At 42.0% G+C, this 22,301-nt stretch overlaps 1 protein-coding gene across 1 annotated transcript in view; it reads left to right on the top strand.

Annotated features, from left to right (window-relative positions):
* Positions 1 to 22,301, top strand: part of CTNNA1 (catenin alpha 1) — a 179,832-nt gene that overhangs the window by 10,910 nt on the left and 146,621 nt on the right. Inside the window, exons 2-3 of the mRNA XM_033181077.1 lie at positions 14,205 to 14,311; positions 15,788 to 15,983. Coding sequence (XP_033036968.1) covers positions 14,207 to 14,311; positions 15,788 to 15,983 — 301 coding nt within the window. The 5' untranslated portion in view covers positions 14,205 to 14,206. The remainder of the gene's footprint in view (positions 1 to 14,204; positions 14,312 to 15,787; positions 15,984 to 22,301) is intronic.

The raw sequence follows: 22,301 nt of genomic DNA, 5'->3' as shown, positions 1-22,301 counted from the left end.
AAACGATTCTCCTGCTTCAGCCTCCTGAGTAGCTGGGATTATAGGTGTGCGCCACTACCACCTGGCTAACTTCTTTATTTTTGGTAGAAACGCGGTTTCACCATATTGGCCAGAGTGGTCTCTAACTCCTGACCTCAAATGATTCACCTGCCTTAGCCTTGAAAACTGCTGGGATTACAGGCGTGAGCCACCGCGTCTGGCCTATCCATTCCTGTGTTGATGGACATTTGGATTATTTCCAGGGTATGCTACTTTTTTATAGCTCTTAAAAGTTTTCCAGATTCCTCTCCAGAAATGTGCTTTATCATTACCCATGGTACGTTAGGGTATTTTCCACTTTAGACATTCTTGATCTCTTATCTGAGTACTTGAAGTGGTGTGACTGTAGGCTGACTGTTGAATGAAGCTAGAAGGGGGGTTTTAATAGCAGGTCACAAATTGGTTAGAAGAGGAACTGTCTCTCGGGCTAGTTGGGTATATAATAAGTTCTGGAAGGCCACATGCTGGTGATGTTGTCATCCAGAAAGGGTTTGGTACTGAATTTCTGCCTTGCAAAGCAGTGTGCTGTGTGCTGGAGAGGTGTTAATGTGTAAGCCACCATTGCTAACCCCAGGAGATTTATGAACTCACAAGATTAGGTTTGGCAAAATAGCTGATAGGTAAGAATTGGCGCTGGGCGCGGTGGCTCACACCTGTAATCCCAGCACTTTAGGAGGCCGAGGCGGGTGGATCACGAGGTCAGGAGATCGAGACCATCCTGGCCAACATGGTGAAACCCCATTTCTACTAAAACTACAAAAATTAGCTGGGTGTGGTGGTGCATGCCTGTAGTCCCAGCTACTCGGGAGGCTGAGTCAGGAGAATTGTTTGAACCCGGGAGACAGAGGTTGCAGTGAGCCAAGATTGTGCCACTGCACTCCAGCCTGGCGACAGAGTGAGACTCTGTCTCAAAAAAAAAAAAAAAAAAAAAATTGGTAGTTTATACCCATTTTTTGCTAATCTGTCATGAGAGATGTTTCTTTCTTCTTTGTACGTAGAGCAGTTGAGCTAATTGAGTTAAACATATATAGAATGTTAGATGAAAGTTACCACAATCAAAAAACCATGGTGCATGTGCTCAGAAGAGCTCTCAGTTTCATGGGAGACACACACACACAGATAATAGTGCTGTGTGGCAGGTGCTGGGGGAACATGGTATATTGTGTCTCTTTGTGAGGCAGAGATGACAGATGTCTGATTCTTGAAGGAAAATCAGTAGCTTTCCAGTTTGAGAAGACTTGAAGGGTGCTCTGGGCAGAGGAACAGTCTTGTGTATAGATCTGGAGGCATGCAGGTGCATTGGGGAATATTTTCTTGGAGTGGAGGCAGTTGATAAGGCTGACAGGCTAGAGCAGGTGAGGCTTGCAGGAGTTTTGGCTTCATCCTTTGTGCTGGGGAAACATACTATGTTTTTTTTTTTTTTTTTTTTCAGAGGGAGTGACCCAGTGATAATGATAACTGGGGCTCCCTGGGGAATGATTGGAAATTAGAAGACACCTCGATATTCTCAACCAGCAATGACAGAGGCCTGAGAACAGGAAGGGGGTTAGTAGAGTGAGTGAAGTGTTTACTGAGGTGCAGAGGAGAAAGAAAATGAGGCTAGAGCCTCCTTCTAGGAACCTGAATTGGTGGAACTTTGGTCAGTGGAGAAGGGGAAGGCTACAGTGGGAATACAGTGGAGTATAGAGGGGATGCTTGGTTTGGGGCTCATGGAGTTTGAGGAACTCAGCTCTGCAGTTAAGTGCATGGAGAGGTCCTATACTTGTGAAAATGCAGCTCTGGTGAAGGCATGTCTCGTCCCTTCCCACTTTCACTGTGGTAACTGGAAGAGGCGGGGTTTGCTCCTTTACCTTTATTTTTTAGGGGGCAGAGGGGATTGTTTCAGTGTTTCTCAAGTAGTTGTTATGAGCAGTAAAAATAAAATGGGTCCAGATATTTTTAAGATAGGAAGAATAAAGTTCAACCCTCTAATGTCTTCTGAATTTTGTAGCTTTTCTTGCTTTTCTTTTCATTTTTTTAATTTGAGACAGAGTCTTGCTCTGTTGCCCAGGCTGGAGTACAGTGGCGCAATCTTGGCTCACTGCAAGCTCTGCCTCCTGGGTTCACACCATTCTCCTGCCTCAGCCTCCGAGTAGCTAGGACTACAGGCTCCCACTACCACGCCCGGCTAATTTTTTGTATTTTTGGTAGAGACGGTTTCACCGTGTTAGCCCTCCTGACCTTGTGCCCGCCTTGGCCTCCCAAAGTGCTGGGATTACAGGCATCAGCCACCGAACCAGGCTGAATTTCTTAGTTTTTCTTTCAGCTTATTATCTGCCACTTCACTGTGCATCCTCTATTTTTCAGTCACTGTGGTTCCCGGAAGGTCCTGGTGTTCTTTGGCGCCGTTGTCCTTTACAACCTGAAATAGCCTCCCTGCCCTCAAGCAGTATGTCAGATACTCAGTGAGGCCTTCCGGACTATTTGGGGACTGTCTTTTGGATGGGGCACTTGCAACCTTATACCTTCTATTGTATTGTAACTCTTTTCCTGTATAGACTGTGTAAGCATTTTCCCCCTACTTTTTTGGGGGAAGATCTTCAAACCTATAGAAAAGTTGAAGTACAGAGAGCACTTGATTTACCAGCTGACCAATTGTTAACTGTTTTCAGATTTTCTCAATTACTCGATAGAAACTTTATTTCAGAGTCATTTGAAATTAAACTGCAGCCGGGCGCGGTGGCTCAAGCCTGTAATCCTAGCACTTTGGGAGGCCGAGACGGGCGGATCACAAGGTCAGGAGATCGAGACCATCCTGGCTAACACGGTGAAACCCCGTCTCTACTAAAAAATACAAAAAACTAGCCAGGCGAGGTGGCGGGCGCCTGTAGTCCCAGCTACTGGGGAGGCTGAGGCAGGAGAATGGTGTAAACCCGGGAGGCGGAGCTTGCAGTGAGCTGAGATCTGGCCACTGCACTCCAGCCTGGGTGCCAGAGCGAGACTCCGTCTCAAAAAAAAAAAAAGAAAAAAAGAAAGTAAACTGCAGACCTCATGGCACTTCAGTCTTCAGCATGTTATTCTGAAGAATAACATAACAGGCCCTACATAACCCTGACACTACTGTCACACTCAAGACCTTTTACATTGATACAGTAACATGTAATACCTTTTAAAGAGCAGTCTGAGGGTTAGCATTGGCTCTCCCTGGGAGCTCTTGAGAAATGCAGAATCTTAGGCCTTACCCTAGATGTATTGAATCAGAATCTGTTTTAACAAGATCCCCAGAAGTACTGATTTTTTTGTACAGACCGTATTCACATTCAGATTCTCACAGTTGTTCCAGTGATACCCTTTATGGTTTTTCTTTTTCTTTTTAAAAATCAGGAATCAAGAAAAGATCACATATTGCATTCGGTTGTCATATGTCTTTAGCCTTCACTTCCACCTTTCCCACTTGGGACAGTGACATTTTAGTATAGTTTAGGCCAGTTTTGTAGATGTTCTCCATTTTGGATTTGTCAGATAGGTGTGATGATGTTTTTCTGTTGGGTTTTTGAGATAGAGTTTCGCTCTGTCACCCAGGCTACAGTGCAGTGGTGCAATCTCGGCTCACCTCAACCTCCGCCTCCCGGGTTCAAGTGATTCTCATGCCTCAACTTCCCAAGTACTGGGACTACAGGCGCACGCCACCACACCCAGCTAAGCTTTTTTTTTTTTTTTTAACGTAGAGATAGGGTTTCACCATGTTGGCCAGGGTGGTCTCAAACTCCTAACCTCAAGCAATCCGCCCACCTTGTCATCCTAAAGTGCTGGGATTACAGGCATGAGACAACTGTGTCTGGTTTTGTTTTGTTTTGTTTTGTTTTTGAGATGGAGTCTTGCTGTGTTGCCTAGGCTAGAGTGCAGTGGCTGTTTGCAGGCACAATCATTGCATGCTAAACTCCTCAACTCCTGGGTACAAGTGGTCCTTCTGCCTGAGCCTCCCTAGTGGCTGGGACTGTTGGTGCAAGTCACTGTGCCTGGCTTGATGATGTTTCTTTCTTAGGGCATTTGGTGAGTCAGGTTGTTCCACTGGTGATGCTAAGTTTAAACACTTGGGTAAGTAACATCTTCCAGATTTCTGTGTTACGAAGACAGAATGGTCTTTTGGTCTTAATAATTAATTGCTATAGTGATCTGCTAGCAATTTCCAATTCATCTAGCATCTAGCAGGATCCGACATCTAGCAGGATCCCAGAACTGATAATTGGTCAGTCATTGATGAATGAATGTGACTGAATAGGTTATCCAAGATATATACTACAAGTTTTAGAGGCCATTCTTTCTTGTTTTCTTTCCTTTTTTAGTTTTTATTTTTGTAGAGACGAAGTCTTCCTATGTTGCTCAGGCTGGTCTGGAACTCCTGGGCTTAAGTGATCCTCCTGCCTCAACCTCCTGAAGTTCTGGGATTACAGATGTGAGCCACTGAGCCTGGTTCTTCCTTGTTTTCCTGCTCAGTCTGGGTAACTTCTCAGACTCTCTAGTCAAGTCCAGGCATCTTTTTGCCTGACTTTCCAACAAAAGTACCTTACTCTTCTCCCTGTGGGCTTCTTAGCTGTGTGAAAGGTTTCTCCTCCCTTAGTGCCACTGTGTTTTTAAATTTTTATTATTTATTATTATTATTAATTATTGTTTTGAGATGGAGTCTCGCTCTGTTGCCTAGACTAGAATGCATGATCTCTGCATGATCCCGGCTCACTGCAACCTCCGCCTCCTGGGTACAAGTGGTTCTCCTGCCTCAGCCTCCCGATATTTTTATTTTGTTATTTTATTTTATTTTTTTGAGACAGAGTTTCGCTCTTGTTGCAGAGGCTGGAGTGCAGTGGTGCGATCTTGGCTCACTGCAGCCTCCTCCTTCTTGGTTCAAGCGATTCTCCTGCCTCAGCCTCCCAAGTTGCTGGGATTACAGGTCTGCACCACTACGCCTAACTAATTTTGTATTTTTAGTAGAGACAGGGTTTCTGCCTGTTGATCAGGCTGATCTCGAACTCCCGACCTCAGGTGATCCGCCCGCCTCGGCCTCCCAAAGTGCTGGGATTACAGGTGTGAGCCACTGCACCCGGCTGCTTATTTTATTTATTATTTGTTTGTTTATTGAGATGGAGTTTCAGTCTTGTTGCCCAGGCTGGAGTGCAATGGCGTGATCTTGGCTCATTGCAATCTCTGCCTCTTGGGTTCAAGTGATTCTCTTGCCTCAGCCTGCCGAGTAGCTGGGATTACAGGCGCCTGGCTTAATTTTTTATAATTTTTAGTAGAGACGAGGTTTCACCATGTTGGCCAGGCTGGTCACGAACTCCTGACCTCAAGTGATCTGCCTGCCTTGGCTTCCCAAAGTGCTGGGATTACAGGCGTGAGCCATTGTGCCCGGTGATATTTTTATTTTTTAAAAAATGATTTTTGGTTCAAGGAAATCAGTTCAGTGCAATTGTTGTAAAACAAAAATGTCTTCTGTATTTTCTTTTTTCTCTTGTGCCTCCAGTCCAGATGCTTCTTTCACATTCTTTGCTTTTTAGACTAGTCATCCAGTCTTAAGGAAACAGGGACTTCCTCTGTATCCATTATCAATTGTTAGGAGGGCTTGGTGCAGCTTTCTATTAAACACTCTTCCATTGTTAATGGTCTCAACTATAATATGATGGAAGCTAAGAAAATGAACATAAACATCCAGTCCATACAGCAAACTGTCACTTCACCTCAGGAGCTTGTTTTGTTTTCCTTCACTTGACCTACTGCTTGTTGCTCTGTTCCAGCCACACTGGCCTTCTCATTCTGTCAGTCCTTGAAGATCCTGCCTCATCTGTGTTCCCACTGCCTGGAATGCTCTCTTCCCCCAGATACTCACTTGATTGGTTCTTTCCTGACTTTTAGATTTCAGCTCAAATGTTGTCAAGACAGAAAGGCCTCTAAGGACCCTGCTTAATTCCATTACCATTACAATGCTTAATTTTCTTCCTAGCTCTGATACTGTCTTCTTTGTTTAGTTATTTATGCCATTATTGCAATGAAGGCTTCATGAAGGCAGGGTTCTTTTTTTCTTGTTGACTGCTTTCTGGGATAGTGCCTGTACAAGGCACTAATATTTGTGAGTGAAGGCTAAATGGTTGGCTGAATATTGTTTTTTTTAGGTTTACTTTTTGTCCTTTGCTTAGTGCTTTTTGTTGTAATCAGTGTGTCTCCTGATGCTTGTAGCACAGCAATTCCAACTGCTCCCGTTGCCTTTGGTGCCTTCAAGAAAAATAAGAAAAGGAGCAACATAAAAATGATTTAAGTGTTTTATTATTATTATTATTATTATTATTATTATTTTGTATGTTTTTGAAACAGGATCTGCCCGTACCATTCAGCCTGCAGTGTAGTGGCATGATCATGGCTCGCTGCAGCCTTGACCTCTTGGGTTCAAGTGATTCTCCCATCTCAGCCTCCTGAGTAGCCAGCTGGGACCACAGGTGTGCACCACCATGCCCAGCTAAATTTTTTTTTTTCTTTAAAAAAAAATTTTTTTTTCTAGCGATGAGGTCTTTATGTTGCCCAGACTGGTCTTGAACTCCTGAGCTCAAGTGATCCTCCCACCTTGGCCTCCCAAAGTGCTGGGATACAGGCCAGAATGTGTCTTAATCATAAGTTACCTTGAACTTTTTGGCAGTTACCAGGAGATTTGAGAGTTGAGGTTCTGAAGTCTGTGTTAACTCTGCTTGATGCAGATGCAACCTGGCATACCTGTGACAGCACTGAGTAGTCCACAGTCTTCTGTCTTGTGCAGTGTGACAGTTAACGTTGCTTTGGGTACTTTTAATTTCTGAATTTCCTGATTTGCATTTAAACAAACCATCCTAACATTAAGTTAACCTTGCTGTTAAAAAAAAAAAAAAAAAAGGGCATTGAGTAGTAGCATGGTAAAGATAGTCTAAATCTGCCACAATATAATGATGAAAATTCAGGAGCAGACACATTTTAAGGATGATGTGGCCATCTTTTATAAGTGAATGTTGAACGTCTTCGGAGAAGGTACGTAGTTCTTTGCACAAATGAGGCAGTTTGCCAATTATCAGCCCCCTTGGGTCTGACAGAACTATGCTTTTATTTTCTCTTCATTGCTTCTCCATTTCTCTTTCTGTTGTAGATTGCTAGCCAAATGATTGCATCTCTCCCCCTTTCTGAATTTATAGCAAACTTTTGCTTTATAGCCAGGATTGCCATTTATAAGGTAATGAGGACCAAATAACTGCAGTTTAACTTTTTATTTAGTTCCATTAAGCATGATCCCTCCTGAAAAAACCTAAGGTTACTGTAGTTCATTCAGGTTGGCTAGCTCTAGTAGGTTTTGTAATAGATCTTGTGAAGGAGTGCTCTGTAAGTTAATTGGAAAAGTGGAAACTGCCAAGAGTTTAAAAGTTATTTGTTTAGTTACTCTGAACAATACATTATTTGTAGAGAACCAGAAGATATGACTAAGATTAAGGCAGGAGCTTTGTCTTGGGAGACTTGTAAATATTTGCAAATCATGTTGCATAAATTCAGCTCAACTAATACTGTCTGCCCTGCATAAAGCTCCCAGCCAGCAACTTAAGGGATGTAAAGAAACATAGGCATAGTTATTATCCTTAAACTTAAAGTATAGCTCTGAAGACCACATGCTAAATCTGAGAAAATTAAGTTTAATAAAACAATTCAATGGCTGTTGAGTGACAACATAAATGAAAAGAGCACCAGAATTTCAGGACTAGAAGGATTTGAAGTATAGAATTCAAATTCTTTCTTTTTATAGATGATAAAACCAAGGATCCGGAAAGGTGAAGTGACTTACCCAAAAGTCAGAGAGTAAGTGACAGAGCTGGTTCCAGGAGCTGATGTTTCAAGTAGAATACATTCTCTTTAGATTTTAAGATACTTTTATTTTTTGAAATCCTTTTAGGATTGGGATCACGAAAACTTGCCTTGGTTCTGTAGCATCATTTCATGATGTTTGGCATCACTCTTGGCAGGACCCTGCATTCATGAGACTTACACTGTGATAATGGCATCAATATGTAAACAAGGAAGACCATATGAGCTAAAAGAAAATTAAGCGAGGTCATAAGTAATGGAATTAGTAGGGTCCTTAGAGTGCCTTTCTGTCATGACAGCATTTGAGCTGAAATCTGAAAGTTAGGAAAGAAATGGTCTTCTGGGGGAAGAGAGCATTCCAGGCAGAGGGAACACAGATGAGGCAGTGTCTTTGGGGACTTACCGAAAGAGAAGGCCAGTGTGGCTAGCACAGGGCAAGAAGTAAGTGATAAAGTAAAGGAAAAAAAAAACAAGCTTCTTGGTGCTTTTGATTAAAGGTAATATACAGGGCAGTCTGCTTGCATTATGGTTATTGAAAGTCTTGAAAATACACTGAGTTCTCAATTTTCAAGTGTGAGTGTATTTTAAGTTTCTTAATGTAAATGAGTGATTAGAGTCCTTTGCCTTAACTCCTTTAGAAGCAGGGTTAGGGAGCCTGAGTCTGGTGAATTAATTTTTTTTAATTTTAATTTTTTAAGACGGAGTCTCACTCTGTTGCCCAGGCTGGAGTGCAGTGGCAAGATCATGGCTCATTGCAGCCTCCAACATCTTTGGCTGAAGCGATCCTCCTGCCTCAGCCTCCTGAATAGCTGGGACTACGGGTGCACACCACCACATCTGCCTAATTGTTTAGTTGTTTTGTTTTTAAGACCAAGTCTCACTCTGTTGCCTAGGCTGGAGTGCAGTGGCGTGATCTCATCTCACTGCAACCTCCACCTCCTCGGGTTCAAGTGATTCTCATGCCTCAGCCTCCTGAGTAGCTAGGATCACAGGCATGCGCCACCATGCCTGGCTAATTTTGTATTTTTAGTAGAGACAGGGTTTCACTATGTTGGCCAGGCTGGTCTTGAACTTCTGACCAGCCTGGTGATCTGCCCACCTCAGCCTCCCAAAGTGCTGGGATTTCAGGCATGAGCTACCGTGCCTGGCCTGTTTTTTATTTTTAAATTATTTGTAGAGACAAGGTCTCGCTGTGTTCCCCAAACTGGTCTCAAACTCCAGGGCTCAAGTGATTTTCCCATTATGACCTCCTAAAGTGCTGGGATTACAGGTGGAGCGACCGCACCTGGCTTTTTTTCTAATATTAAATAATTTATTTTTGCAAAGTAAGACTTCTTGGAAGTTGTCACTAACATTAAAGTTGGGAGATTCCATGTGAAAATCTGCATCCCTGGCCTCTCTTGAAAAGTCAGATGGTTTGGAAACCCTGGGTTCATGTGGTAAAGATTGCCTGGAGTTGATGAACAAGTGGGCACAAGCTTTCTGATTTTGAAGTCCTGGCTCCTCCTAGTGGTCCCCATCCCTAGCCTGGAGAGGCCAGGTGTCATTTGCAATTCATTATTGTGCTGTTGTGCGTATTGTGCTGTTGTGTCACCTTTTTTAAGTTAAGAAGTAAATGAAATTATTTGTACTCCAAAGTATCAAAATTAGGAAAACGGAAGACCAAGAATGTTTTTTATTCAAGAAAAAAAAAAAAAATGAAAGTATCTTTTTGAGAAAGTGAAATAGTTATGTTGTACTTGTTTAATAATTAAACACACATGTGACCACATATACCTAAATGTCTGCTTGCAGCTGGCTTCATTTAAGTTTCCTCTCGGCTCCCTCCCTTTACAATCCTGGAAGGTTCTATGTTTTGTTTGTGTTAATGCAGTATCTCTGGAATGCTAGGATACGTAGGATCCATAGGGCAAATAGTTCTTCTGAAATGTCTTATCTGTGACATTTAATGACATTTGCTTGAGCTGTTGTCAGCCCTTTAGCAATCTAGAGCATTCCATTTCCTAAGGTTTACTGACTTGGGTTGATCAGTTGAGTGGACAAATAACTTTTAAAAACCAAAGTGTAGGCCTGACATTACATGAATGTAGACGGCAAATTCATCCACCCTCAATGAAACAGATGACTGGGACACTGGCATTCTGTGTTACCAGATTAGGCAAATGCAGGTTCCTTTTGGTACCCCTATCTCTAGTGATTCTGGATTTGATGCTTGGATAATGACAGTATAATGATGAAAATTCAGAAATTTAACATTGATACCATACTACTATTTAATTCAGTACCCATAGTCAAATTTTGTCAGTTGTCTCAATTTTTTCCCTTTCTCAACATAATTTCAGTCCAGAATCACTGTGTTTAAGTCTCTTTAGCCTCGTTTAATCTGGAAATATTTATTTTCTTTTCTTTTTTTTTTTTTTGAGACGGAGTCTTGCTCTGTCGCCCAGACTGGAATGCAGTGGTGCCATCTCAGCTCACTGCAAGCTCCGCCTCCCGGGTTCACGCCATTCTCCTGCCTCAGCCTCCCGAGTAGCTGGGACTACAGGTGCCCACCACCATGCCTGCCTAATTTTTTTTTTTTTCTATTTTTAGTAGAGACGGGGTTTCACCGTGTTAGGCAGGATGGTCTGTATCTCCTGACATCATGATCTGCCCGCCTTGGCCTCCCAAGTGCTGGGATCACAGGCGTGAGCCACCGCGCCCAGCCTCTGGAAATGTTTCTTAATCTATCTTTGTTTTTTATGGCTCTGACATCTTTTCTTTTTTGTTTTGTTTTGTTTTGTTTTGAGATGGAGTCTTGCTCTGTGGCCCAGGCTGGAGTGCAGTGGCGCGATCTCCATTCACTGCAAGCTCTGCCCCCAGGGGTCATGCCATTCCCCTGCCTCAGCCTCCAGAGTAGCTGGGACTACAGGCGACCGCTACCACGCCTAATTTTTTTGTATTTTTAGTAGAGATGGGGTTTCACAGTGTTTGCCAGGATGGTTTTGATCTCCTGACCTTCTGATCCACCCGCCTCGGCCTCCCAAAGTGCTGGGATTACAGATGTGAGCCACCGTGCCCGGCTGCTTTGACATTTTTCAAGACTACAGCCGGTTATTTTGTAGACCGTCTCACCCTTTGAATTTGATGTTTCCTCATGACTAGTTGAGGTTATGTAGTTTTCAGGCAAAATTACACAGAGGTGACGTTGTATCCTTCTCAGCGCATCGTGTTAGGAGGTACGTGATGTGGGTTTGTGCCCTTATTTGGGATGTTAATTTTGATTACTTGGTTAAGGTAGCATCTCAGGTTTCTGGACTCTAAAGTTACTATTTCCCCCATTTGTCATAAATAAATAATCTGTTGGGAGTTACTGTGACACTAGATCACACTTTACTGAGAAACTGAATGCTAATCTACTTGGTTAGCATTCTTTGATTCTTACCTGAAGCAGTTAATATTATGGTTCCTGAATGCTGATTTTTCTAAGTACATTATTCTTTCTACATTTATTAGTTTGTTTCCTGTTGTTTGGAAGAACTTTTCCTTCTTTATTCATATTCGCATGGACTCACGCATTATTCAATGGATCATACTTTCTTTAATCTCCACCAAAGCTCTCTGAAGAAGGCAGTAGTTGGTAGTCTTTTATGAGGGATATAGTTCAAAGTTATTTATTTATTTATTTGAAGATGGAATCTTGCTCTGTTGCCCAGGCTGGAGTGCAGTGGCATGATCTCGGCTCATTGCAACCTCTGCCTCCCAGGTTCCAGCGATTGTCCTGGCTCAGCCTCATGCGTAGCTGCGATTACAGGCGCCCGCCACCATGCCTGGCTAATTTTTGTATTTTTAGTTGAGATAGTGTTTCACCACATTGGCCAGGCTGGTCTCGAACTCCTGACCTCAGGTGATCCACCCACCTTGGCCTCCCTAAGTGCTGGGATTACAAGCATGAACCACCACGCCTGGCCAGTTTTCACCCAGTGGTTTTGACATTCATTGCTAATCCTTGGCTAGATCGGTTACTACAGTGGGGGTTGCAGGATGGTCATTTTCTAATTCTATTCTAGAAATTCCCTCCCCACACCCTTTCTTTTGAGGATCCCTATGGTCTTAAGGATATTTATTTAATTATTTAGTTACAGACAGTTACAGTTATTATTCTCTTTGATAGTTGTCCTAAATTTGGCTGGTGGGAGCCCTTGCTTCCTGTGTCTTTTGATATGATCTTGTTAGTCTTGTCCCCTTTCTGCACAATACAGTGCTTCAGACCTGGAACCCTGGTTTCTGTTAATGGGAAATGGTCCCTTTAAAAAAAAAAAAATAGAGATGGGGTCGCTCTGTGTTGCCAAGGCTTGTCTCAAACTCCTGGGCTCAACTGATCCTCTTGCTTTGGCCTCCCAAAGTGCTGGTATCACAGGCATGAACCACCATGCACATTGTATTTAACAGAAACAAATACTTGGGCACTGATAACACTGTTTTTTTTTTTTTTGTTTGAGACAAAAGCTTGCTCTGTTGCCCATACTGGAGTGCAGTGGTGCGATCTTGGCAACCTCCACCTCCCAGGTTCAAGTGGTTTTCCTGCCTCAGCCTCCTGAGTAGGTGGGATTACAGGCGTGTGCCACCACAGTGGACTAATTTTAGTTTTAGTAGAGACAGGGTTTCACTATGTTGGCCAGGCTGGTTGTTTTGTTTTTTAATTTGACAACATTGTTTTTAAGAGTAGCATTGTAGCCCATTGTGTCATTGTTACATAATTTATTGAGTGATCTGTTGTTTGAAATTTAGGTAATTTATAATTATTAATGTTTATATACAGCGGTGTTGTGGACATCATTGTATCCAAGTTTTTACGTGTTTCTTAATTTTAGAATAAAATTTTAGCAGTAGATTTTCTGGGTCAGCAATGTACTTTTTTAAGCTTTTCTTTAAAAAAATTTTTTTTTATTATTATTATTTTTGAGTTGGAGTTTTGTTCTTGTTGCCCAGGCTGGAGTATAGTGGCGTGATCTCGGCTCACTGCAACCTCTGCCTCCCGAGTTCAAGCAATTCTCCTGCCTCAGCCTCCTGAGTTGCTGAGATTACAGGCGTGCACCAGCAGCCTGGCTAGTTTTGTATTTTTGATAGAGACAGGGTTTCTCCGTGTTGGTTAGGCTGTTCTCGAACTCCCGACCTCAGGTGATCTGCCCACCTTGGCTTCCCAAAGTGCTGGGATTACAGGAGTGAGCCACCACGCCCAGTCTTTATGCTTTTAGATGTCTACCAGCAGTTTGTTGTCTAGAAAGTTTATATCAGTGTTTACCTCAACTTCATGCCTTTTCTGTCTTTTTTTTTCTTTAATAATTTAAGGCACTACTTTTAGAAGAAAAGACTGTTATTTTCATTGATGTTTTCTCCCTATTCTTAAAGCCGCTGTCTGACAGAAGTTTCCCTTGACACTGATACAGTGATATTTGACTAAGTGTGATTTGAAATTTCTTCTGGCTATGAGTGATAATAGCTGTGGGTACAGAGGGCAACCGATTAAGCATTAAGTTTTAATAGAATAAGACAAGTCCTTCTCTAGGAATCCATCAGAAAATGAAGTGAGGCATCCCTTTTAGATACTGCTATACCATAAATATTGTGGAGTAGGAAAAATCAGGATCTTCTGTATTTGTTTTTGAAGCAATGCCTTTGAAAGTAGCTTTCGGCTGGGCATGGTGGCTCACGCCTGTAATCCCAGCACTTTGGGAGGCCAAGGTGGGTGGATCACGAAGTCAGGAGATCGAGACCATCCTATCATGGCTAACACGGTGAAACCCTGTCTCTACTAAAAATGCAAAAACATTAGCTGGGCATGGTGGCGGGCGCCTGTAGTCCCAGCTACTTGGGAGGCTGAGGCAGGAGAATGGTGTGTACCCGGGAGGCGGAGCTTGCAGTGAGCTGAGATCACGCCACTGCACTCCAGCCTGGGCGAAAGAGCGAGACTCCGTCTCAAAAAAAAGAAAAAGGAAAAAAAAAAGGTTCACTTTAGTTTTTCATCTTGTTTCTAAAGATTGGGCAGATAAACTGAGTAGGAACTGAAGTAGGAAGTCTTGCGCTAGAGAAGCCCAAAGGGAAACGTTCTGTGTGTTTGGGAATGCCCTCTTGTAGTACCCCTAGTATTTGTAAGCCTGAAATCATTAAATTTTAAGAGATTGTAAGGTTTACTGGGTCCTCATGTGCAGGCTAGTTAGAATTTTTTCATCTGTGGTGAATACAACTTTCTGATGCAAAAGTCCCAAAGTAGGAGAAGATTTGTTACATATTTCATGTTTGTGTTTGATGTTTGCTTGACTGATTTTTTGTTTCTTTTTTAGAAATGACTGCTGTCCACGCAGGCAACATAAACTTCAAGTGGGATCCCAAAAGTCTAGAAATCAGGACTCTGGCAGTTGAGAGACTGTTGGAGCCTCTTGTTACACAGGTAAGAATCTGAAAACACAAATGCATTGTAAACTGGTTCTATAGCACAGGCCTGGGTAACAACTATAAGAGCAAGGTTATTTAGTTCAAAGCCTTAATTCCAGTACTTGAGTTTAGGTGACAGTTCTTAGATGATTTGAATATTGATGCATGGGTTTATTTAACCCTTTGAGAACGCTGCTGTGGTCATTTTCTTCGGTCTTATTGCTAGTAACTGGGGTCCGTGGTATGTAGTGCAACTTTGCAAATGTTTGTGCTTTGCAGATACTTCACCTTTCTTTAGAGGGGAAACCCAAGAAAGGTGGGATCTGGATCCTTGATTGTTAAGGCCTCTCACTCTGCTTAACACACCTTTCATTGTGTGGGATTAATTAGCAGGTAATTGAACTTGAGGGTTTAGGTTTGGTATATTACGTTATAAATGTCACAATGTTAGGGTAGTTCATAAACTGTTAGCAACTAGCTGTGTACCTTTGGTGTTTTGCAATAGTGTGTCTATTGTCTGTATGTGAGAGATTCAGAGAGAGAGAGAAAATGAGTCTTGTTTGGCAAATTTACACTGTAACATATCTTAATCATCTTTAACCTACAGATCATCTGGTATTATGTGTATTAATGATGGTAATGTTCTAGGACATAAAGCATCATCACTGTAGGCTTCTTTGGGCAATCATTCCTTTATTAGGGGCCTTTACTAATTGCTGAGATTTGTGTGAATAAACCGTGAAAAGACTTCAGAAGCAAATTATCTTAAAACATTTTGCAAAGTTTGAGGAACAGTGGCAGTGTGATCTCCAGATAAAGTTAAGTTCATTGTTAACCTATTTCTGGAACATAGAGTGTTCCAGATACTATATTGGTGACATACAGTAGAGACATCTAGCTTGTCTCTAATCATTTTTTTTTTTTTGAGACGGAGTCTCGCTCTGTCACCCAAGCTGGAGTGCACTGGCCAGATCTCAGCTCATTGCAAGCTCCGCCTTCTGGGTTCACGCCATTCTCCTGCCTCAGCCTCCCGAGTAGCTGGGACTACAGGCGCCCGCCACCTTGCCCGGCTAGTTTTTTTGTATTTTTTAGTAGAGACGGGGTTTCACCGTGTTAGCCAGGATGGTCTCGATCTCCTGACCTCATGATCCGCCCGCCTCGGCCTCCCAAAGTGCTGGGATTACAGGCTTGAGCCACTGCGCCCGGCCTCTAATCATTTTTTAATTTGTAAAATCAAACTAAAAACCTAATGATCATATTTGAGAAATTAAAATATGTGTTAAATAATTCTGTACATGTTCAGAAAGCTGAGTTATTTTGGAAATTAAATATAGCATCATTGCTGTATATCTTAAATATGGGGAATTGTATGTTAATGCTCAGTGGAATCTCATAAATGTGATTTTTTTAAAGAATAACTTAATCTTGCTATCTTTAAAGATATTAGTCATTTTAATTGACTCCAGTTTAATGTTAAAAATGAAACTTTTAGGTTACAACCCTGGTAAACACCAATAGTAAGGGGCCCTCTAATAAGAAGAGAGGTCGTTCTAAGAAGGCTCATGTTTTGGCTGCATCTGTTGAACAAGCAACTGAGAATTTCTTGGAGAAGGGGGATAAAATTGCGAAGGAGAGCCAGTTTCTCAAGGAGGAGCTTGTGGCTGCTGTAGAAGATGTTCGAAAACAAGGTAGGTCATTACTGCTTTTTCGTGTAAAGAGAGGCAGGCCCTTCTAGAAAATAAGTGTTTGAAGGAGATTTTTTTTGTGTTCAGTATTCTCAGTTCTCATGCTTGCCAATTGCTCAGTAACTTACTCAGTTATTGGAGATGTATTAACTTGGACTGGCTTATATTTTAATTCTCATTCTCATGCTTGCCAATTGCTCAGTAACTTGGTTATTGGAGATGTATTAAGTTGGACTGGCTCAAATTTTAATCATGAGAGATGCTTGCAAAGGGACATCTAGAGAATCTGAATCCACTTCTCTTGGGTGTTTCAAGTAATAGTTAAGTCTTAGAAATGTTGTAACACAATTTGATAGGAAACATGGGACAGAAGTTTACCTTTCATCCTATGTAATACTTCTTTTTAATTCATGCCGAAGAGATGGTTGTGATAAAATAGAAAAATACCTACTCTGGAAAAACTCTAGAAATTGTTCTGTTATGTCAGAATAGTATGTTAAATCAGCCATGCATATTTGCACTGGTTGGAGCTTGACTTAAATAAATCTGGGCATAAAGGAATCATGTTTTGGGAAACTCAGAATTGATAAAAAGTAAAATGGTAATCCACAGTTTACCAGTAATTAATGCTAGAAAAATTGTCCTTACTATGTTACAAGTATGGAAGGAAGACTTTAAATATGGAAGGTAAACTTCTTGAAACCTGCAGTTTTTATTTTTAGTAGCGATGGGGTTTCACCAGTTGCTCATGGTGGTCTCAAACTCCCAAGCTCAAACAATCCACCTGCCTCGGCCTCCCAAAGTGCTGGAATTGCAGGCATGAGCCACAGCGCCTTGAAACCTGTGGTTTTGTGTTAGGTTTCTATTCCAGTCAGAGAATTTCAACAATGATGTAGGTTTTTTAGGTTATTGGATATTAGCTAAGGTAAATCGAGCCCTGCTATTTACAGGTGCTCTGCTAGTCCTTGGGAGAACTTCATAGATCTTTCATACCTGATGGTAGATTGCATAGTCCAGAGTCTTACGTCAAATTCATCCTTGTGGCAGTACCCTAAAATGGGCAGTGTCTTAGATAGAGATGACATCTCCAGTTTTCTGAATTTGTGAACAAATAACCTTCAGTGGTAAATATTTTTTCAGTTTTCAGGCTGAAGATAAATATTTCTGATACTGAAAATGAAATTATTAGAATTCCACAGTACTAATTAAGCAGTTATATTAGTTTCCTAGGGCTTCTGTAACATTATTATAAGCTTGGTGGCTTAGAATAATGGAAATTTATTCTCTCATCATTCTGAAGTGCAGAAATCTGAAATCAAGGTGTTGACAGGCTTGATTCCTTGTTGGGACTTAGGAAGAATCTGTGCATGCCTTTTTCCTAGCTTCTGGTGGTTGCCAGCAGTCCTTAGCATTCCTTGGCTTGTAGACTCATTACTCCAGTCTCTGCCTTTTTTTTTTGAGACGGGGTCTCGCTCTGCCGCCCAGGCTGGAGTGCAGTGGTCGGATCTCAGCTCACTGCAAGCTCTGCCTTCCGGGTTCACGCCATTCTCCTGCCTCAGCCTCCTGAGTAGCTGGGACTACAGGCACCCGCCATCTCGCCCAGCTAGTTTTTTGTATTTTTTTAGTAGAGACGGGGTTTCACCGTGTTAGCCAGGATGGTCTCGATCTCCTGACCTCGTGATCCGCCCGTCTCGGCCTCCCAAAGTGCTGGGATTACAGGCATGAGCCACTGCGCCCGGCCAGTCTCTGCTTTTGTTATCATATACTTTGCTTTTTTGTGTGTCGCTGTGTCCAAATTTCCTTCTCATAAGGACATCAAGCATTGAATTAGGGCCCACCTTACTCCAGTATAACCTCATTGTAACTTGATATCATTTGCAAAGACTGTTTCCAAATAAAGTTACATTCACAGGCTCCAGGTGGACGTGAATTTTTGGGCGATGCTATTCAGCCCAGTACAGTGGGTTTTGAATTAATTTATTTTAAAGTAGTTAATGGTCCAGGGCAGTTTTTTTGAGCTTGATGGTTGAGATCAGGCTGTCTATTACTTAATTGTGTTCTGTGGTACATTCTCCTCCCCAGCCCTTCTTGTCTGCTGTAACGAAGCTCACAATTATATTAACAGATAAGTTTGGACAAGTGTTTGCTGGGTCTGGTGATTGATATTTCTTTTCTTTTCTTTCTTTTTTTGAGTTGGAGTCTTGCTGTCGCCCAGGCTGGGATGCAGTGGTGTAATCTTGGCTCACCGCAACCTCTTCCTCCTGGGTTCAAGCGATTCTCCTGCCTCAGCTTTCCAAGTAGCTGGGATTACAGGTGTATGCCACCACACCCGGTTAATTTTTGTATTTTTAGTATAGATGGGGTTTTGCCTTATTGGAGGCTGGTCTCGAACTCCTGACCTCAAGTGATCTATCTGCCTGCCGTGGCCTCCTGAAGTGTTGGGATTACAGGCATGAGCCACTGCGCCTGGGCACATTTATTTTCAAAATGTATTTAATTGTTGTAGGTGATTTTTAAAGTTGCCTTTATATGTTTCTTATTTCAGAAGTTTCTCCAATGCAAATATGTAGCAGTCATGGTATAAGATACATTCCCTGCTCCCCAAAACCCCCACAATTTTGAATGCATATCTGAATTTCTCTTGTTATTTTTGTTTATATATGATAATCTTTTATGTGGTTCTGAATCATAAGGACTTGTCTGTCCTAGTCCAGTTTTGCAATTATTTATTGTCATGACCTATCCACCATAATTTGCCTTCTCTTTGGAAAAAAAGAGCCAAAGCCAAAATATAACTTCCTCCCATCATCATTATTGCATCAGATATGAAAAGCTGAAATGCCTTACTTTTTTCTCTTGGCTTTTTTCTTTGGAGAATTTTAACAAATTTTCTATCATAAATAGAACAAAATACTTATTACAAAAATATGAAGCACAGATTGCTTAATCAATTGAGACTTGTTGGCTATGTTGTTGAGGCCATTTACTCATCGTTTGAAACCCTGTAGTGGTGTTGATACGTCTGCAGATTCTTTGGACACCCCTCCCTTAAAAAAAATAGAGCCTAACCCTTAAACATGGGTTGAACTTAGTGATTCCTACAATGACTAGAATGTGGTAGAAGTGGCACTATTTACTTTGGGAGCAAAGTTATAAAAATAGGGCTTTATCCACTCCACTTTTTCTCATGGATTATTCTTTCTGGGGGAAGCTGGCAGCCATGTCGTGAGTGCACTCAGGAGGTCCTGTGGAGAAGAACTGAAGTCTCCCACTATCAGTCAACACACATTTGTCAAGCATGTGAGTGAACCACCTAGGAAGCAGATCCTCCACCTCCAGTCAAGTTTCAGACATCAGTCCTGACCAACCCCAAATCCCTGACCCATAGAAAACTCTGGGAGTTAATAATTGTTTTAAGCTGTCACCTCTTGGAATTTCTCAGGCAGCAAAAGAAAATTTGTACCAACACTTTTCCCTGCCCTGGCTTCAGTGGTCCTGAGCCTTTACATAAAACTCTGACCTAACTGTTCTGAATTTTTCTGATAAATGAAAATATGCCATCCACTGAAACATTTAATTTTTTTTTTTTTTTTTTTGAGACGGAGTCTCGCTCTGTCGCCCGGGCTGGAGTGCAGTGGCCGGATTTCAGCTCACTGCAAGCTCCGCCTCCCGGGTTTACGCCATTCTCCTGCCTCAGCCTTCCGAGTAGCTGGGACTACAGGTGCCAGCCACCTCGCCCGGCTAGCTTTTTGTATTTTTTAGTAGAGACGGGGTTTCACCGTGTTAGCCAGGATGGTCTCGAACTCCTGACCTCGTGATCCGTCCGTCTCGGCCTCCCAAAGTGCTGGGATTACAGGCTTGAGCCACCGGGCCCGGCCCGAAACACTTAATTTTTAAATAATTTTTAAGATGTCTTTGTTCTGAATCAGTGTTGACGTTGTTTAGGATGGGGGTTGGCAAATTTCTTCTAGAAGGCCAGGTAATAAGTATTTTTGGCTTTTCTGATCATAACAGCTCTGGGCTGGGTGCGGTGGCTTACACCTGTAGTCCCTGAGGCTGAGTGGGCGGATCACGAGATCAGGAGATTAAAACCATCCTAGCTAACACAGTGAAACCCTGTCTCTACTAAAAATACAAAAAATTAGCCGGGCATGGTGGTGGGCGCCTGTAATCCCAGCTACTCAGGAAGCTGAGGCAGGAAAATGGTGTGAACCTGGGAGGTGGAGCTGGCAGTGAGCCAAGACCATGCCACTGCACTCCAGCCTGGGTGACAGAGCGAGACTCCATCTCCAAAAAAAAAATAGTCTCTGTTGAAACTATTAATATTCAGCTCTGCTGTTGAATTGGGAAGCAGCTATAGACAGGATATAAAGAAATGGGCATGGGGCATGGCTTTGTTCTAACAAAACTTGGAAAAATTACAGGCTGTAGTTTGCTAACCCTGATCTAGGGTTTTCCCAGGCTGTTAAAGATATGAGCTTACTGTCTTCAAAAAAGTACTTATTTATGTGTTTGTTTATTACACTTTTGAGCCAAAAAGTAGACCTTTGGGTTTGTACATGTCCAGTGCTTCCTGTGCAGTCATAATAACCAGAAATTGGAATGTACACAGTTTTTGATGTGTAACTTTCTTTTTGTGTTAGACCCTGATTACATGAATAATTAATATGCACATTTGTGAGTATACTGAAATTTCATGATAATGCTATAAGTGAGGTTAAAAAAATTCACATACTTAAAAACTTAGGATCACTTGACTTCAAGGCTAATGAAATGGTCAGGTGGGCCACATGTGGTGGATAGGAGCCAGTCACCAGTTGCATGGCCTCCAAATCCCTGTAATCTAGGAGTTTAATGGTACTACTAATCTGCTTAGTTTTTGAGTAACTACCTTATATAGGCGGAGGTGTACATTTGCCTCTTAGATGTGCTCTTTTCTTATTTTAGGATCCTGTTAACCTCCCATATCCCTCCCATCCTCATTAGATCAATCTTACCTTTGTACTTTTTCATCTTAGCGCTTATCACAGAGGTAATTTAAATTGGTTGCCTTTTCCTCTCCACGCTCCAGCAGTGCAGGTTCTGTGCTGGTCTGGTGACCATTCTCTTTGTATTTAAGATGGTCCCTGGTCCGTGATAGGCACTTAAATGTTTGAGTAAGATAATTGATTATTCTCTGAGAAGTACAGTGAAAGAAAATGCTCTTTTCTCAAAATTCGAAGTGTGTTTTCCTTTCCAGTGCCAAATGTAAATGCATGGGTAGGGATGGAGAATCTTATGCTTTTTTTTTTTTAATTGAGTTATAATTTCACATACCATGAAAATCACCCATTTAAAGTATATCATGCAGTGTTTTTTAGGGTATTCAGACTTGTACAGCTATCACCATGATCTAATTCCAGAACATTTTTATCATCCCTAAAAGAAACCTCATACCCATTAGCAGACATTCCCCATCCATGTACATTTTAACAGTAGATAAAGAGTAGCAGCTGCCTTGTGGTACATAAATGTATTTTATGAATCCTTGAATAGGGCTTGACCAGAAAAAGAAGGCTCTTAAGCCAGATAGGGGACTTTGAGGGGACAGAGATGAGAAGACTTAAATGAAGCTTTTTTGAAAAAGGAGAGACATTATGAACAGAGGCACATTAATGTTAAATTTGAAGTGGAGTGATGAGGAACAGCTTCTTATTACAACAGTGTTTTATAATCCATTAGCCACAGTTTATACTTGGATCTCAAAGGCCAGGATCAAAGTCTTATTGCTACTTCCGTAACTTCTTCCCTATAGCTCATGGGCATTTCTGGGTCAGTGAAGGGGGAGAAGACCCAAATAAACTGAAGTCCACCTTTATGTATTCCTGCACTGCTTCTAGTGATATTTTGCTCAGTATATGATTTGTGCACTGAGCAACAGTAGATTTCCCGGGAAGAAGCTTGTGTCAGGGAAATCTGAGTGAGGAATGGGCTGGTTGATAGTGTGTGATCCCTGAGGGGGAGATGATATTCTAGCACATAGGAGGCTGTTTTTCCTGGTTTTTTCCACCCCCCCAGAGCTTATAATGACACATGAATACGAAAAATAATTAATAGCATGAGTGGCAGAGGAATGGGAGGATAAGCATGGGATTGGGAAAGTTTACTAAAGGTGTTCGAGCTTACACTGGATCTTGAAAGGTAGAAAAGGGAGCAAGAGGAAACTCATCCAGGTAAGAAAAATAGACTATGCAAGATGGGCATGAGGAACAGTGAGGTCCCTGGCTGGAGGTGGGTGCTAGTCTTGTTGAGCACTGCTGGCAGGAGAGGTTTTTTTGTTTT

This window comes from Trachypithecus francoisi, unplaced genomic scaffold (assembly GCF_009764315.1).
Source record: "Trachypithecus francoisi isolate TF-2019V2 unplaced genomic scaffold, Tfra_2.0 Lachesis_group2, whole genome shotgun sequence".
Classification (NCBI taxonomy): domain Eukaryota; kingdom Metazoa; phylum Chordata; class Mammalia; order Primates; family Cercopithecidae; genus Trachypithecus; species Trachypithecus francoisi.
This window is presented reverse-complemented; position numbering and strand designations above follow the sequence as displayed.